The sequence below is a fragment of the Mixophyes fleayi genome, chromosome 3, assembly GCF_038048845.1.
Source record: "Mixophyes fleayi isolate aMixFle1 chromosome 3, aMixFle1.hap1, whole genome shotgun sequence".
NCBI classification, from domain to species: Eukaryota; Metazoa; Chordata; class Amphibia; order Anura; family Limnodynastidae; genus Mixophyes; species Mixophyes fleayi.
This window is the reverse complement of record NC_134404.1, coordinates 335,996,819-336,014,855: the sequence shown is the minus strand read 5'-3', so window position 1 is coordinate 336,014,855 and position 18,037 is coordinate 335,996,819. Positions and strand designations below refer to the sequence as shown.

The window sequence follows — 18,037 nt, the reverse complement described above, 5'->3', positions numbered from 1 at the left end:
TTAGGAACCTGTACAGATAATTTATCTCCCCAAAGGCTCAATGTAACATAATCTTGTTTCATATGCATATGTACAGAAAATAGTACCATGTTTAGCAGAAATAATATATAATATAATCTTTACTAGAACTATTCTTTGAAAAAGGGCAAATAAACAATTGTAAAACAGATTAGCATACCTCTTGCAGTGATGTCACAGAGAAGGGGGTTCGAGCAAGAAAGAACAAGGTTTTAAATGGGATGGAATGATTTTATAAACAGTTTGCTACTGAAAACTGTCCATCTTCTAGCTTTCCCCCAGAATACCTGAAAAAGTATGCAAGTGTAATTATTATGTTTCTGTGGTATATTTCTGTTTTATTTTAAATACAATAATATAAATGCAAAAAAATGTGTATTTCAATTTGTTATCACCATCTTTATTCAATAAGCGTTCTGTCTTTGTTTTCTTAAAGCATTCACATGTGACTAGGTATGTTTTTCTTTATAATGCAACATCTGTACAGTGAATATTAACTATTTATTAATGTAGGTTGTGATTGTGTTTTGGGATAAACCAGGGAGTAACTGAAGATTTCCTAAGAGTGTCAGCTCTTGAACTAAACCAGGATTTGGTATTTATTAATGAGATGAGATAATTATGCAGATTTTCTGTATTTTTTTTAGACAAACCAGGGTTTGTACTGATTGACACTTTCACACAAACATGTCACGTATACCTAGGTGCGTAACACCTCTGTTATTATTAAAAAAATATAGATATCGCCCCAATTCCATCTAGACAGCTTGTCCTTCTTCCCCAAGCTGTTTTTAAGGTGCCTATTATTAAAAATCTTCTTTTCACTTCAAAATTGCAATTTTATTGATTTTATTGATTTCATTTGGCTCCGTCTCCTGTGATGTAATGATGCAAACGTGTCACTTTAGTACGGGGAGGGGGGGCGTTTGGCCACAATGATGCGATTCCCGGAGAATCGCATCATGGAGGCTTCAAATCTGCCGACTTTGCTAGGAAGTGGGCAGTTGTGGGAGAATTGTCAGTACTCCCAGGAGTCTGGAAGTCTCCCGGGCATTCCGGGAGAGCTGGCAAGTATGGTATAGGGCAAAGAGAAAAAAGCTCCTCAATCTGAATACGTAATAAAATAAGTGGCCCGAATGACACCCCAACCCCTAAAAAAACTTAGTAACAGCCCGAGCGCTACAAAAAGGCAGGTTTTTTTCTCTCCCATTGGATAACAAAACACAGAACAATTTCCCATAAGATTTTATTTGATATTTAAGTGGTGAACAAGGAGTTGCTGTGTTTTATTCAATTACACTGTGTTTTGAAATATGTGTTTTGTTTGCTGTTGTGGAACTTTCTGTTTCAGCAAGCACTGGAAAGCAATGGCTTGGTGGGCATGTTGTTACTTGTGGTTCAGTGAGGATCAGTACACCCTCCCAGTCATAGGCTAACAGTGCATACTACTTCTACAATAGCTGCCGTTAGTATCACAAACAAACAGGAGAATCAGCAGTGTTCAAAGTTTTTCATCCAACTTTCCGACTCACCAAACCTTCCATTGAATTGGGCGATTCTTTGGACGTGATAAGTGGAACTTTGACCATGGAAAAGTACACTATTTTTGTGTTAGTCAGCCCAATTATTGCAACTGCAAAGTCTGTGCTGGACGCATTCAATAAAGTAATGGACTTTGTCAAGAGATTGGCTCATTTATTACAACCATGAATTATATTGATGTATTTGTGATGTCGTACTGTTGAACTGTTTTTCAAAATTGCATTTGCAAGGGCCCTTGCACATTCTTTCTAACCCACATAGCCCAGGAATGTGTAGAGACTAAGTCAGCCTGGTTGAACTTTGAGCAGGAGGTAGGTACACTGCCAGCTAACACCCACATACTTACACCTGCTACAAATATATATAAAATGCTGTGTATTACTGAGCTGAAAATATATAAATGAAATAACTGGTATTTTTTACATGTAAGTGTACACCATGCTAGTTTGCAGCAGGTTGTTAAGAAGGATGTGTTTCCTTAATCGAGAAGGCAATGAAGGAATGACAGCCTGCTAGTGTTACTTTTCAGAAAAACACTGCAGGGATTGGTTAATTCTTGCACAGGGGTAGGGCCAGTGATGTCACAGTAACTCAAATGACTGAAGTCTTTTCACCTGTATCAAATTCCATTAGTTAAACCACCAGTAAGCCCGGCTACCGTACGGCCACACACCCCTTTTACCCATGGGCGGAGCTTACCTGGAGGCCCCTCACGAGGAGCCGGCCTCCCCGCTGCTCATTTGCGATCGCAGCTGCGATCATGTGACCCGCCCCCTCCCCCTGTCAGCTGATCTTCCCGCCGTTTGAAGAAGGGAAAAGGAACAGAGCCTGCCCTGCAGCAATACCAACATATAGGTAAGTTAAGTATATTCTTTAACCATTTATTTATATTATATATATATATATATATATATATATATATATACATATATATATTGTGTGTGTGTGTGTGTGTGTGTGTGTGTGTGAATTGTGGTCACTTGCGTGGCATAACATTTGGGGCACTACTGGGTGGCATAACATTGGGGGTACTATATGGCATAACTTTGGTGCACTACTGTGTGGCATATCAATGGGGGCACTATGTGGCATCACATTTGGGGCACTACTGTGTGGCATAACATTGTTTTGGGGGCACTACTGTGTGGTATAGGGGGGCTGCCTATCTATACTAAACTATAGGGGGGCTGACTATACTAAACTATAGTGAGGGGGGGCTGCACAGAGGTCTAATTATTAAATGTGGGTGCTGTTGATTTAATGGCAGGGATGGTTGGCGTTTCTAAATGTACTCATTATTTTTTCCAAATATGGCCCTCAACATTGCAGGATCCAGACAAGCCGCAACTAAAGAAACCAGCAGCTACAGGTGGTAAAAGTGACAAGAACAGGTAGGACAGTCTGTTCAATGTTCTGAGTCTAGTGCAAGGTTGGCTAACTTGTGGTACTCCAGGTGTTGTGAAACTACAAGTCCCAGCATACCCTTACAGCAATAAGCTGCTATATATTGGCAAAGCATGCTGGGGCTTGTAGTTTCACAACACCTAGAGTACCACAGGTTAGCCAAGCCTCGTCTAGTGGGACAATCCTGCTTTTTGGTGACTGTTCTGCCCAATCTAAGGGGCAGGTCAAGACTGTGTATTCTTTATACACACACTGTATGCTTTATATACTACACTAAGGTGCTAGCTGTCCTTCGTGGACTGACCACTCCCCCTCTAGTGTCAGGTCCCGCCTCTATGTTGGCTGACCACACCCCATCTGGTGGGCCCCTAGTATTGCAGTCCCCCGTTGGGCCCTTCATGCCCCAGTCCGACACTGTAAGTAACTGCAGTGGAATGTCAAGTTAACACGTTGTTCCAGGGATATGATTACATTAAAGTGGCCCCGAACTTCTGATTTAGGGCTTGTGGGAATATAAGGGGAAGGATTAGGTCTGTTAGGCTACAATTGCATTTGGATAAGCAATGTAAGTAAAAACTGTATCCTCTTTAAAACAAGGGGGTCACTTATCTTTGTTGGAGACAAGGGGCCTGCGATTGATGCTCCTATTTATGATGAAATATTCGAAAAGTCTAATGGTACCCCTGTTCTAGTGAGGCTCAGGCAAATCCCCCTTTTAAATTATCCCTGTACCCAGCGATGGAGTATTATGAGAAACCGCTCCGCTAGGCAGAATCCTTTTCCCAGCATCAGAGTTTGGACGTCAGCCCTGAGATCTCTGTTCATCAGACTGCTGAGAGCCAGGTCCCTAAGGCTGGTCTTCTGGGTCAGTTCCATTGTTCAGTAAATAAAATAAGCAGCGTCTCCGTCACACAGAGGAACAGATCAGAATACTCAGCAGAAACGAATGCCGGTCGCAGGGGACACAGCAGAAATGCAGCCACTTTCACTGCTGCAAATGTATTGGTCTCCGGGAAACGTAACTGGAAATTGAGACCAGCAGATTCCTCAGCGATTATTATCAGGCAGACAGTAAAAAGTGCAAGCGAAATAAATCACCATAAAGGGAGATAATTACTTCTTCCAATGTATTAAACTATAGCATTGTACTTTGTTTCACACCGCTGTCTATTCTTTTCACCTCATGGGAACTATTTTTATGTTGATGATTCTTAAAGTGCTCCTATCACCTGCGCACAGTGGGCCTCAGTCATCTCTGGACGTCAGTACCGTGGCGTGTCATATTTTGCATGAAATGGTCTGCGCATGCTCATAAACAGACATTACTCTGGAGAATGCCAGTGCCAGCAATTCATGTCCAAACGCAAGTGACACTTCCGACAGCCTACGAGTTAAAAAGCGTAACGGGGGAGGGAATAGGCGGACGCATGTAAACAGTGTACAGTAAGGACAAGCCGAGGTCCAGGTCATGTACAACTGTCCAATTTCAGCTCTGAGCATCTATCATATAACTTTCACCAGCTACAGGGCAGGTCTCAGTGCCGAGTGATAGTGAAGACAAATGTGTATGCGTGCTACATGTGTCTGCAATTAAGACAAACTGTAAAAATGCATGGTATGTACAGTACGCATTAATAACATCCTGAAATATGTATTTTTATTAAGAATTATAGTATTAAGAGGTGTTAATGTATTTAATATTTGTTTTTACCTATGTGTTCTGGACCTTATATTGCATAGTGGCAGTGTGCTGTGTCTGTCTGCATATGGTAAGTAATGTATAGCCCAGTGTTGGCTAACCTGCGACACTCCAGGTGTTGTGAAACTACAAGTCCCAGCATGCTTTGCCAATATATAGCAGCTTATTGCTGGAAGGGTATGCTGGGACTTGTAGTTCCACACCTGGAGTGTCACAGGTTAGCCAACACTGGTATAGCCAGACTGTACTTACACCCCGATTCACATGGAAATGTTTCTTTAGAACCTCTTGAACACAGTTGTACATACCCCCAATTTCCGGCCGATTTTAAGAGCGTAAACACCCATCTCCCACTCTGGTGATGTTGACGGGATGCTGCCAACAGAATGCTCACTGAATGGCATCACCAATGAGCTGAACTAATTTCCCACTTATGTGAGTGGTATCGGTGCCGTCGCAATGCTTAAAATAGCCACTCAAAATGTAGTCTAGTATCGGGTACAGTTCTTAACATTAAATCCTGTCTCACACTTACATCTGATGCGCCGTTATAATATCTCCCTGGCTGTAATCAGTGGCGTGGCGGATGACGGTTCTCATTCATAGACCATGAACATCTCCTAGACCTCATGATTAACAATTATTCTGTATTTTCTACTTGGTTACAATGACCATATGGTGTAAGGGGTAAGTTCAGAGAGCCCGAGATACAAATTAACATGTTTAATTCAAAATATATTGTTTAATTTTTATGTAACCTTTGTGTATTGGATGTTTTATTTCTGTCAGTGTTATCTGGAAGTACAAGGATCGGGTAGAGAAACAAAATCACAAGACGTTACATAAACTCAGTCATGCGAGTACACGTTCAGGTTACAATCAAGAAGTTTAGCTGCTTGAACCGACAGAGAGCGTTCAGAACTCATTCAACGTGGCCGTACTCCATGTGTGATGCTGTAACAGGACTCATGGATGGAGGCGCTGGTTTAGCCTTTGGCCATGTTTGCAGTACAACCCTGTGCCCCCAACATTATTATACTGTATATGATGGAGGACTCTGATAGTAATAATGCTCTAACAGCAGGAATGTCAAAATATTGACACCTGCTGTATGGGAGGCAGGTAAAGCGCATCAGTCCTATACACACAGAGGCGTCAGCCACTTTCAGGGGTGAACGAATGTTCCTGAAACTACCCTGTGTCCCAGTAAGGTCACCGGTGCCCAATAAACTGCATCTGGCACTGAATCCAAAATCTGAACACCCGAGTTTTCCATGAGAACACTGATGTACAAGTTATTTGGGACACTATTTTTCTTCCATTACCGGTTGGTGTCGGGGAGATTTCCAATGGACAGGTGGGGAGATGATGTGGGCTGTTTGGTTGCACTCTGTCAATCACACTAAACATGCAGTTCAGCGAGTGCACCAGTGACACCTTCAGCAAGCTCAATTCATTTCACTGACTCTGTATAAAGCATCCCCAGGGCAATACTTCCACCTGTTGGCCGGACCTGAAGATACCGGCATAGAAGACGACTGTGGACAGTAAGTAACCATTGGGTATTTCACTACTCACCTGAGAATCTAGCAAGCGACCCTCCAACCCGCATCAGCTTTTCATTCCAGCCCCAAGGTCAGATTGTCCCCTCTTCAGATACCAAAAGGCGAGGGCCCGAGTTCCTGGCCGCACACGAGAGCTGGGACACTGCTGTTATATTGGGGAAGGCTGAGCATTTAAGAAAAGGCTGTAGCAATGTACAACTAAGCTAAAAGCTGCAAAACCCTGTATGCAGTGGCAGAATCACCACTATAACATTATAATACTAAACAACTGTGTAATAAGGAATCATTTTCTCCACTAGTTATAGCAGAAATATCACCACGTATTAAACAGATTACTACACCAGTTACATTATAAAGACTAAAGCCAATAACGTGATGATTTTAATCACATTATCCTGACTTCACTTTTTTTTTTTTTTTAAGTTATTTCACTAACTATATTGTTGTAGGAGTTAAACAAAAAAAAAAAAGCATTAGAATTTGTTTGTTGCCGTAACTACTTTCTTATGCTCATATACAGCTGATTTCCATCAGTTTTAGAAGAATCTGCCTATTCCAAAGCTACAGAAGTCTTAGGGGATGTGTAAAGGTGGTCAGATATCTACATTGGAGGCTACAGACTATACCTATAATTGTTACACCTACTAGGATTTCCCCTTGTCTATTAAATTGATGCACAGCTTTGTGCATCACATTTTATGGAAATTTAACAGACACAATATTTTTTTTTTTTTTAAACCCAAAGTACATAGATGCAATTAAACAATTTAATGTTCATAAATGTGGAGGCATCTCCACTGTAAGCAAAATGAAAGCCATCCCTCTTTAGTCTGCTTTTGGTACAGAACAATGATCAATACTTAAAATACGTTAGAGGCCAAACACACTTAACATTTTGTTATTTTTTAATTAATGTACCATAGCTCGTACCAGTAATACTGTGAAAAAGAAAATAAAACTTTATTTTTTTAACATGAATCACAGACTTTAGCAAGAATGTTGGTATTTACCATTTTCCATTTAAGCTGCTATTAAGGATTTATGATTCTGGACTACCATGGAAACCACAGGCACATAGCACATTATGCAGTGAGCAGAGCTTTAGAACACCTCTCTGAGCTCTTTCTCATCCTACTTCTCCGCTGTCTGCTAGGTTGACAGCTGAACTTAACTTGCTATTTAAATGTGTCATTGTTGCTTTTAACCGCTAGATCTTTTAAATTAACCACTCCACCAATCGCATTTGCTTTTCATGTTCCAGTTATCAAGGTGAACATGTGGCTTAATTGATTTTCAAAACTCCGGGCTAGGCACCAGAGCCAGTAGCTGAAAACCTCTCCCCATCATAAAGTGGTGGACATTTGCGGTCACCACTTTAAACTATCTCCAGAAAGGGTGTTTGAGAAGGAGGACCAATCAGATGTACAGGATTGTAGCTTCTCATTGGTACTCCTCAGACCCCTCTTCAAAACATCACACAGCCCTGGGGGTCTAATCACGAAGCCCCAGGAAAATCGGCTGCACGTTGCAGCATGAAGTGTAGAGGGAGCTATAATGCGCCAGGGGGTACTGTAGTTTTAAGAGGGCAGTCTGAGCCCCCGGAGTGGTTTCTTGTGAGTGTGAAGGCCTCTATGTATATAGCTCACTGATACTGCAGCTTAAGCAGTTATAGGTGGACTGGTAAAGGAGGTAGATCTGTTGGGAGTTGTATTACACATTTGGCTTCTGTAGTTCTGCACTTCCCTCTAACTCTCCAGCTAATCAGTTTTCCTAAACATGGTGTCAACGAGATTCCTGATTTTAGGGCAACAAAATATACAGACAGCTACAGTATGTGAAAAGAAGTTCTATTTTAGTTTCAAGTTTATTGCAGGTTAACCCTGTATCATAAAAACTCAGACACCCACAGCCCAGCGATCTCCGGATGAACCAAGCGTTGTGGTTTCATCCCCTCCCCTCTCTCAGCATACAATACATCTACCATGACACAAGTTTATGAGACATCATTCCGAGTTCTATAACATGTGGTTAAACATTTCAAGCAGAGAGGAATGCACGACAGTCCATACATATAAACACAGCTCACAGAAATGACAGATTGTATATGCAACGCAGGATCGTGTGTGACAGGAAGGGGGAAACAAAAAATTGAAGTTGTATATATTTTTATACCATTTAATGTATTTGAAAATAAACCTGGAACACTCCATAAGGCAGATGTCTTTTTGCAACAATATTTCTCGCATGTCAAATTCTCTGTATATAGTTTGTTTTTGTTTAAAAAAAAAACCAAAAAAAAAAAAAACCACATCCTCAATTATATTTACATTGCTGCCTAAACCTTATATATTTTGGGGGGTAAAAAACCAAAACAACAACAGGCGTCCACAGGAGAACTTGAACATCTTGCGTCACTTCCCAAAAAATAAATAGAGGCTTTTGAATGAAAGAATAGAAGTTTCAAGACTCTCCGACATTGCGGGTACATGAGAAAAATAGGATTGATTTTTTGGGTGCGTCAATCTTTCCCTCCGGTTTCTCGTTTTAGCAAAGTCATTTTCTCTTTCCTGGTGGACAAAAATAAAAATAATATACACGTAGATGGGATCTCTGGTTTCCTTTTCTAGAAGTCCGAGATTCAGTCTGTTTCCATGGCAGAGCTGCGGGATTCCTTAGCGACCATTAGTCGCATCAGCTGACTATGGAACTTCTCTACCTTCTTTACGTCCTGAGCCTGGTCTGTACTGTACAGCAAACACTGGAAGAGACGGGAAAATACATCACCTACTTATAGTGCACGGCCGGAGGAGCCAGGACAAGCTTGATACAATCTCATTGTGAGCTTATACCTACGTCTGTTTAGATACCAAGGTCACTACAGGTCACCTCAAAGATCCGTGACCCGCCCTAGTCTCTATATGGTCATGGAACACCTCTGGCCTTTAATAACCATATAATATATGTTGGGGAATTTAGACTGTAAGCTCCAATGGGGCAGGGACTGATGTGAGCGAGTTCTCTGTACAGCGCTGCGGAATTAGTGACGCTTTATATATATATATGATGATGATAATTTAAAGTTGGGAGTGAGATATATATATAGGGGGGTATTCAATTGACTGCAAGTTTTTTTTTCCTGCAGCGCTAAACAAACAAACAAACAAAAACAAAAAAAAAAAATCACACGCGGGTTTTTAACTGCTATAGCGACAGTTTTTAGTTAACGAAGCATGAAAACTGGTGCAATTCAATTGAAAAAGAGGGAACGCTGCCCCGGCGCGTTAATCATTGTGTTTGCGAGTTTTTAGGGGAGTTTTAACGCAGTCGTATATAACACAAAAAAAAAAAAAAGATTGGCATACATTAGTTTGCATTACACAACCATTCTATTTAATAGCTACATTACAGTACTTTCGTGAGCATATTTTTTTTATTTAACTATTTATTTTACTATAGAATCATCTATACCATGTCAAAACACATTAGTACATACATATTTGTACCAAAAACATACATAAATATATTTAATTAGTGATTTTTATATGGTTTTTTTCCATTATTTTCTCACAAGAAAATCAACTTTTACATGTTAGGCATTACTGATAAACATATTTTTTTTTTATTTTTCTTTCCATTATTACATGATTTCAAATAGTTTTCTTAGTTTTTTATTTTTAATCACACCCCAAGAAGGTGCGAGATAAAACAGCTTATTGGCCTGTTGAATGCGCCGCGTTAAAAAACAATTGAACAGCTTTTTATGCGTCTGCCTCTCGCACACCCTATACTTTCATGACCGTCTACTGGAGCGCGAGAGGACCGTCTCATGAAAAAAAGAGGAGCATTAAAAATGGAATTGAATCGCGGGTAAAGTTAACCCGCTCGAAAAGGATAAAAAAAAAAAAAAAACAGCGTTAAAAAGACTTAACGCGGTGTTAAAAAAATATCTCGCGGTCAATGGAATTCCCCCCATAGTATAGTGTATATCATATTTCAGCACACAACAGCATTTCTTACCACTACATCGTCTGTGACTTTGATACGTAAGCTCCCATCGCAGTGCCTGTATTTCAGCATGACACGGACCTATGGAAAGAGAAAAAAAATGCATTAGAACCTGCACTTGTGCATCTAAGTTATATACAATAAACGGGGGAGAGAGTTACCACCCACCATTTGAGGACCCTGTAAGACCAACTTGGGAGGCTGGTATTATGAAGGGCATTTCTAGAGACTAAGGCTCACGGCATCCCGCCTCCAAACACCGTGTTTAAACGGCACACCAAGATCCAGAACAGACCACAGCGGATATCGCTCATATCACAATCAGACAACCATCCTACCACATCATGCACTGGCACAAACAAACCTGACATTCCAAATGGAACATTATCAGGCATGTAGTAAATCCGTAGACAGTTTGAGTTCACACAGTGCGATCACTTATATTTATATTCAGATATTAATAAGCTCATTTTTGGAGCTACGTGGACAGAATTATCAATTTAACAGATACTGCCTATAGTCAAAGAATCAGAGGAGATGCCGCCCCCATCAGGATGCTGCTTGCACTGCACTAGTGCCTGGGTAATTTTGGTTGTAGGCGGGTCTGTGGTGTGTTGGTGAAGTCTCAGGCACATGTTCCATCTGCTTCCATCACACACAGTTACAGCAGACCCGCTCTGCACCAAAATCCTCCATGCATTTCCTAGAGAGCAGAGCAAGGCAGGTGATACAGTACCCCACAGGTGTCATTGGTCCACTGGGTGGAACCTCCATAGTTTTATTAGCAGAAGACTAAGTAAAAATAGTAACGCTCATGTTTTTAGACTCTAGAAGGGAAACAGAAAAGCTAGGTGCAATACCTGCCTCATTTAGAAAACATCATTTGGGGAGGGGGAAGAGCAAGTCTGCACTTTGGCAAATCCATGTTGTACTGCAGGAGCGGTGGGTTTAAAATGTGTGGATTTAGAGTTGGGCATGCCCTAGATAAAGTCTAAATTGCAATGTAAAAATAAAGCTGTCCAGTATGTGTGTGCTATATGCAAAATCATTTTCCCAGCATGCAAAAGAAAAATAAACACATTTGCACCCCTTGCATTCAAACATGGTGCGTCCTGCTCCTAATTCTAAATGATGTCCACTAGGCTTAATCTAAAGAGTTCTGCCAATATAACAGTTAAATGTTTAGACTGTAATGAGCGTTTCCGCCAACAGGCAATGACAGTCCATGGTATAACACCACTTTCTTGCGTTTAATAGTGACATATCACGACGAGTCAGTCACTCTGCCGGTGACCTGTAGAGGTCAGTAAAGTATGAACACATGACTATCTGATGTCAGACTTTGCTGCTCACAGCGGTTACATGGCAGACTGGCTGCAGATGATTCCAGCGTACTGAGCAGTGTTTGTCGTTAAGCCGTCACTAGTCGAGTAAGCACTTCATATAACGGACATAACAGGAGCCCAGAAGAACAAGGAGATGAGTTGCACATTTTCACAAGTGGGTTTAAATGGGGCAACAGCCCATTAACTACTGCATTTATGAACATTTTTGGAAATGTACAGGAGCCAGAATTGCAAATTTCCCCATGCACAGAAAATTAACCAGTGGGAAAGTTTCACCATCCAATTCTTAATTGATTATCTAAAACAGCAGATGTGGAATAGAAAATGAATTTTCAGAACAATCGCATTGATATGCCACTAGGAACGCAGGAATGCACTTTTTAGATCTCTTATATTGTCCTGGTGGTGATGTATGGAGACATTATGAACGGAGTAGACATATCGGACAAAATAAACAGTATAAAGCACGCATGCTGGGACTGTGAAACAGTAAGAGGTTCTGAATTACAGGGTACACGTTTTAACTCACTAGTTGCAGATAGGTGGGAATTTACAGTAATCCACAAAACTGCACAGTTCAGACATATTAGGTCTCCATAGTAACTATATTATTTTTAGACTGATTAAAATGATCTACAGTGAGAGATTAGACTTTGGTTTCCGCTGCCTACTTTATATCAGCCTTTTAAATCCCATTACTGCACAGCTGAGACAAAGTATTTCAAACTACAAGGCTGGGGGCAACATGTTTGAAAGATTGTGTTTTATAATCTCCCCCTGATATTAGGACATATTATCCACTGAGGTTCACTGTAAGCTTTAAGACTCACAGCAGATCAACACGTAAATGGATGGGCTATAAACAGACAATCCTTGGCCCAGATCCTATCAGTGGCGCCCACACTCCTGGGCACAGGTTCAGCTTGCTCTGGTTCATTCCCCCACCTCTCCTCCTTCACTTTTTTAGTTTGATAGTGTTCTGGAATATCCTTATACTTTATTGCCCTGTGTGTCTATTCAAGGATTTCAACTGCAGTGTTTTTATTATGTCCTGTAATGTTATGTTCTGTTTTATGCTCTCTGTACGGTGCTGCAAACCCTTTGTAGCACCCGATAAAGGATAATAATAGGCAGCACGGTGGCTTAGTGGTTAGCACTTCTGCCTCTCAGCACTCAGGTCGTAAGTTCAATTCTCGACCATGGCCTTATCGGTGTGGAGTTTGTATGTTCTCCCCGTGTTTGCGTGGGTTTCCTCCAGGTGCTCCGGTTTCCTACCACTCCAAAAACATACTTGGCTGTTAACAAATTGACCCTACTCTCTCTCTCTCTCTCTCTATGTCTGTCTGTCTGGAAATTCAGACTGTAAGCTCCAATGGGGCAGGGACTGATGTGAGCGAGTTCTCTGTACAGCGCTGCGGAATTAGTGACGCTATATAAATAAATGGTGATGATGATAATGATGAATAATACAGATTTTTTGGGGGGGCGCGTAAGATATGCATTTCTGTACTGTGCACCAAAAAGACGTCCATATTAAGCCTTTTGTGTATAGTAGACTTGCATATTGCACAAAGTAGAGGGCGTGAGACATAATTGGCTTTCAATGGCGCATTACTTGCGGGCAGGCTCAAAGATATGCTATGACAACCATAAGCATATGGACTATATGGCGGATGACGGAGGAGCGGACTTCTCATTCTCCCCCTGCGATGAGGTTTATAATGGCAGCACACACACAGTGGCACCAAGGATGCTGGCAGGGCAAGTGGGATTTATAGGCCCAAATTCTGGCCCTCCACAAAACTCATCACCTCAGAGAGCCAACGCAGCTAGGATTTGCCTACCAAACCCCTGCTTCCCTACTTAGTATAGGAAAACGAAAAAGCACTGTGGCAGTTTAAAGAACACCATGACACAATAACATGTATCTCAATAGATCCAGAACTGAACAATTTGAATCAAATTGTTTGTTGTGCACATAACACATTGAATAGCTCTAGTATCGAAATTAAATATATACTAAAACAGAATTTAGAAACAGCCCAATGTTTAGCCTTGGCTAGGAGGATGGGGGCTTTCTGCTAATAACCGCGCACTAACTGAGAACGAGAAGATAAAATCCTGTTGCACATACAGCTTACTGAAATCTTAAGCTTGTACAGCTGATCTCACGGCTTCTATCATCCTGCCAGGCCCACTAACCGGAAACAAGACCTAATTCATCTTAAAACCAGGTAAAACACTAAGATGACCTGTCCATCATCTGACATACAGAGTCTGATGGTCTTGCAAGGGAAATATTAGTTTGTTTTGCTGAAGAACAGATAAATCCATTACTTCCTAATAACTTACCTCTGACTTATGAGGATCATTTTTAAGCCTCTCAATGAGCTCAAATCTCATCTGGCTTCTTATAATTTCCAGATGGCCCTTAGAACGGCCTCAAAGAATTAAGAGTTTTACATCCAGTTGTCAAACCCTTGTAAGCCGTATTAAATGTGATATTGATCATCATCATAGTATAAACACATTTCAAAACATTCACTAAAACACCTGTGATCTCTATTATATTAGCACATTGCAGCTTGAAGATCTATTAACAGGCCAGGGGCCTTCATCATCATCACCATTTATATAGCGCCACTGATTCCGCAGCACTGTACAGAGAACTCATTCACATCATTCCCTGCCCCCATTGGAGCTTACAGTCTAAATTCCCTAACATACACAGACAGACAGAGACTAGGGTCAATTTTGATAGCAGCCAATTAACCTACCAGTATGTTTTTGGAGTGTGGGCGGAAACCGGAGCACCCGGAGGAAACCCACGCAAACACGGGGAAGAACATACAAACTCCACACAGATAAGGCCATGGTCGGGAATTGGACTAATGACCCCAGCGCTGTGAGGCAGAAGTGCTAACCATTAAGCTAACATGCTGCTTCACTTCACTGATACTTTAAAAGAAATTTCCATCTAAGTCATTTCACCCCACCAGGTCTTCTCTCTGTGTGGACAACAGGGGAATATAAGTTGCGAACAGTGTGTGTTAGTTTATAATAGACTATTAGTGCACAGAGCATCAGTGATGTTCAGTCACCACCTGTGTTACAGACTAACAGCAGTGTTTGTATTCCATGTCTCCTGAGCGGTCATCTAGGAGTACAACCGGCATGGAACCGCCTCCATTCTGCTAGTTTTGGAGGGTTGGGGACTAAAAATTTAGTTGTGGGTGGAAATATCTTTTAAACTGACTGCAACATTTTATAGGGTGATTGTCATTGTATTTGCTCTCCCAGATCTCTCCGCAGAACCCCCTCATCTCTCCTAGATCTCTCCGCAGAAACCCCCCATCTCTCCTAGATCTCTCCGCAGAACCCCACATCTCTCCTAGATCTCTCCGCAGAAACCCCCCATCTCTCCTAGATCTCTCCGCAGAAACCCCCCATCTCTCCTAGATCTCTCCGCAGAACCCCACATCTGTCCTAGATCTCTCCGCAGAAACCCCCCATCTCTCCTAGATCTCTCCGCAGAACCCCACATCTCTCCTAGATCTCTCCGCAGAACCCCCTCCATCTCTCCTAGATCTCTCCGCAGAACCCCCCATCTCTCCTAGATCTCTCCGCAGAAACCCCCCATCTCTCCTAGATCTCTCCGCAGAACCCCCTCCATCTCTCCTAGATCTCTCCGCAGAACCCCCTCCATCTCTCCTAGATCTCTCCGCAGAACCCCCTCCATCTCTCCTAGATCTCTCCGCAGAACCCCCCATCTCTCCTAGATCTCTCCGCAGAAACCCCCCATCTCTCCTAGATCTCTCTGCAGAAACCCCCCCATCTCTCCTAGATCTCACCGCAGAAACCCCCCCATCTCTCCTAGATCTCACCGCAGAAACCCCCATCTCTCCTAGATCTCACCGCAGAACCCCCCCATCTCACCGCAGAACCCCCCCTCTCCTAGATCTCTCCGCAGAACCCCCCCCTCTCCTAGATCTCTCCGCAGAACCCCCCATCTCTCCTAGATCTCTCCGCAGAAACCCCCCCATCTCTCCTAGATCTCACCTCAGAAACCCCCCATCTCTCCTAGATCTCACCACAGAACCCCCCCATCTCTCCGCAGAACCCCCCCCATCTCTCCCAGATCTCTCCGCGGAACCCCCCTCCTCTCCCAGATCTCTCCGCAGAACCCCCCCTCTCTTCTTCTAGATCTCTCCGCAGAACCCCCCCTCCTCTCCCAGATCTCTCTGCAGAACCCCCCCTCTCTTCTTCTAGATCTCTCCGCAGAACCCCCCCTCCTCTCCCAGATCTCTCTGCAGAACCCCCCCTCTTCTTCTAGATCTCTCCGCAGAACCCCCTCCTCTCCTAGATCTCTCCGCAGAACCCCCCCCTCTCCTAGATCTCTCCGCAGAAACCCCCCTCCTCTCCTAGATCTCTCCGCAGAACCCCCCATCTCTCCTAGATCTCTCCGCAGAAACCCCCCTCCTCTCCTAGATCTCTCCGCAGAAACCCCCCTCCTCTCCTAGATCTCTCCGCAGAACCCCCCCCTCTTCTTCTAGATCTCTCCGCAGAACTCCCCATCTCTCCTAGATCTCTCCGCAGAACCCCCCATCTCTCCTAGATCTCTCCGCAGAACCCCCCATCTCTCCTAGATCTCACCACAGAAACCCCCCATCTCTCCTAGATCTCTCCACAGAAACCCCCCATCTCTCCTAGATCTCTCCGCAGAACCCCCCATCTCTCCTAGATCTCTCCGCAGAACCCCCCATCTCTCCTAGATCTCACCACAGAAACCCCCCATCTCTCCTAGATCTCTCCGCAGAACCCCCCATCTCTCCTAGATCTCTCCACAGAAACCCCCCATCTCTCCTAGATCTCTCCGCAGAACCCCCCATCTCTCCTAGATCTCTCCGCAGAAACCCCCCATCTCTCCTAGATCTCTCCGCAGAAACCCCCCCATCTCTCCTAGATCTCTCCGCAGAAACCCCCCTCCTCTCCTCGATCTCTCAGCAGAAACCCCCCCCCTCCTCTTCTAGATCTCTCCGCAGAACCCCCCCCTCCTCTCCTAGATCTCTCCGCAGAACCCCCCCCTCCTAGATCTCTCCGCAGAACCCCCCCTCTTCTTCTAGATCTCTCCACAGAACCCCCCCCCCCCCCCTCCTAGATCTCTCCGCAGAACCCCCCATCTCTCCTAGATCTCTCCGCAGAACACCCCCCTCACAGACGCCCCGGAGCTCACCTTCATGGGGTCGGCCTGGTAGAGTTTCTCGGCGGCGCGGGAGAAGTCCTCCCAGGTGCGGTGATACGGCATGATACGGCCGCGCGCTGTACGTCTGACCAGGAGCCCGGATCACACATCAGCACTACTCAGCACACCGTTCAGTCTTCCGATTGGCTGCCGCAGTGACCTCCAACCAATCAGCAACGACCACAGATCACTATAGGAAGAATCACTTCCGGAGCATTGGAAACTCTATGGTACTGACTTTGGGCGCTCTATCTTTCTCGGCTCTATGGTAAGGATGTTCCACGCCGTCTAGTGGTAGATAGCAGAGAAATGCAAACAGTGCATATTGGTAATGCAAGATTGTTAGACTGGGCTGTATGTCTTCAATAATTGTCTGCAGGAGGTTTACTAAGGCTGTTGTGCAGCTAAAACTCTCAGCTGGAGATGGACAGCCACAGGTTATTTGCAGGTATAGGTTTTGTTGGGAGTTTTAGTTCCACAACAGCTGGTGTGTTATAGGGGATCTACTTGGTATAGTTTTATAACAATGTTTCCACAAGTTGCTCCATTTTAAGGTAGGGGTAATTTAGTGTTAGTCTGGACACATGAAATGCACATTTCAATTAAATAAGCTACATGCTACCATACCTCCCAACTGACCTGATTTAGGGAGGACAGACCCAAGGTGATGTCTGTCCCTCTGTCATTCCTACTGATGTCTGTCCCGTGGGCCAGAAGGTTAGCACAGCAGAGCAGCAGTTGACAGGTGTCACTCAGATTCAGGCTGCACAAACAAGTGAGGCACCTTCTGGAGGGGACCATACTCCTCTGTATTCTCATTGACCACCTCAACCTGCACTATATTTAGCGGGCACAGTGGGCACTATTCCTAACCAGGTTCAACTTCATCATAAACTACCTGTCTGGATCCAGCAACATCAAGGCCGACACACTCTCCCAGCAGTTCCCTCCCAAATGGAGAGCAAATCGATTACCCCTTTAGGCTTGAATTTAGAAACGCCCATCTTTTCAGAGTTGCTGGACAGGATCCATGGAAGCGCTCATCAAGTTGCCAGAGACACCAGAAGACGAGGTTTGTGCCTCCTGTCAGTTTCAGGTCCAGCAACAGGGACATAACTCATGGTTTTTATCACCAAGCTCCCATGACAACAACACCATCTTGGTGGTAGTAGATTGCTTCTCCAAGCCAAGATAAACCCATTTTCCCTCCAACAAT

The 18,037-nt window shown here is 43.5% G+C and overlaps 1 protein-coding gene across 1 annotated transcript; it reads right to left on the bottom strand.

The window, feature by feature from the left end:
- Positions 1 to 8,073: 8,073 nt before the first annotated feature.
- Positions 8,074 to 16,972, bottom strand: SRP9 (signal recognition particle 9). Its single transcript, XM_075204339.1, has 3 exons — positions 16,813 to 16,972; positions 10,246 to 10,314; positions 8,074 to 8,986 (listed from the first exon to the last, which is right to left on the bottom strand). Exons 1-3 carry the CDS (start codon positions 16,882 to 16,884, stop codon positions 8,867 to 8,869), a joined length of 261 nt encoding a protein of 86 aa, XP_075060440.1. The 5' UTR covers positions 16,885 to 16,972; the 3' UTR covers positions 8,074 to 8,866.
- Positions 16,973 to 18,037: the final 1,065 nt, after the last annotated feature.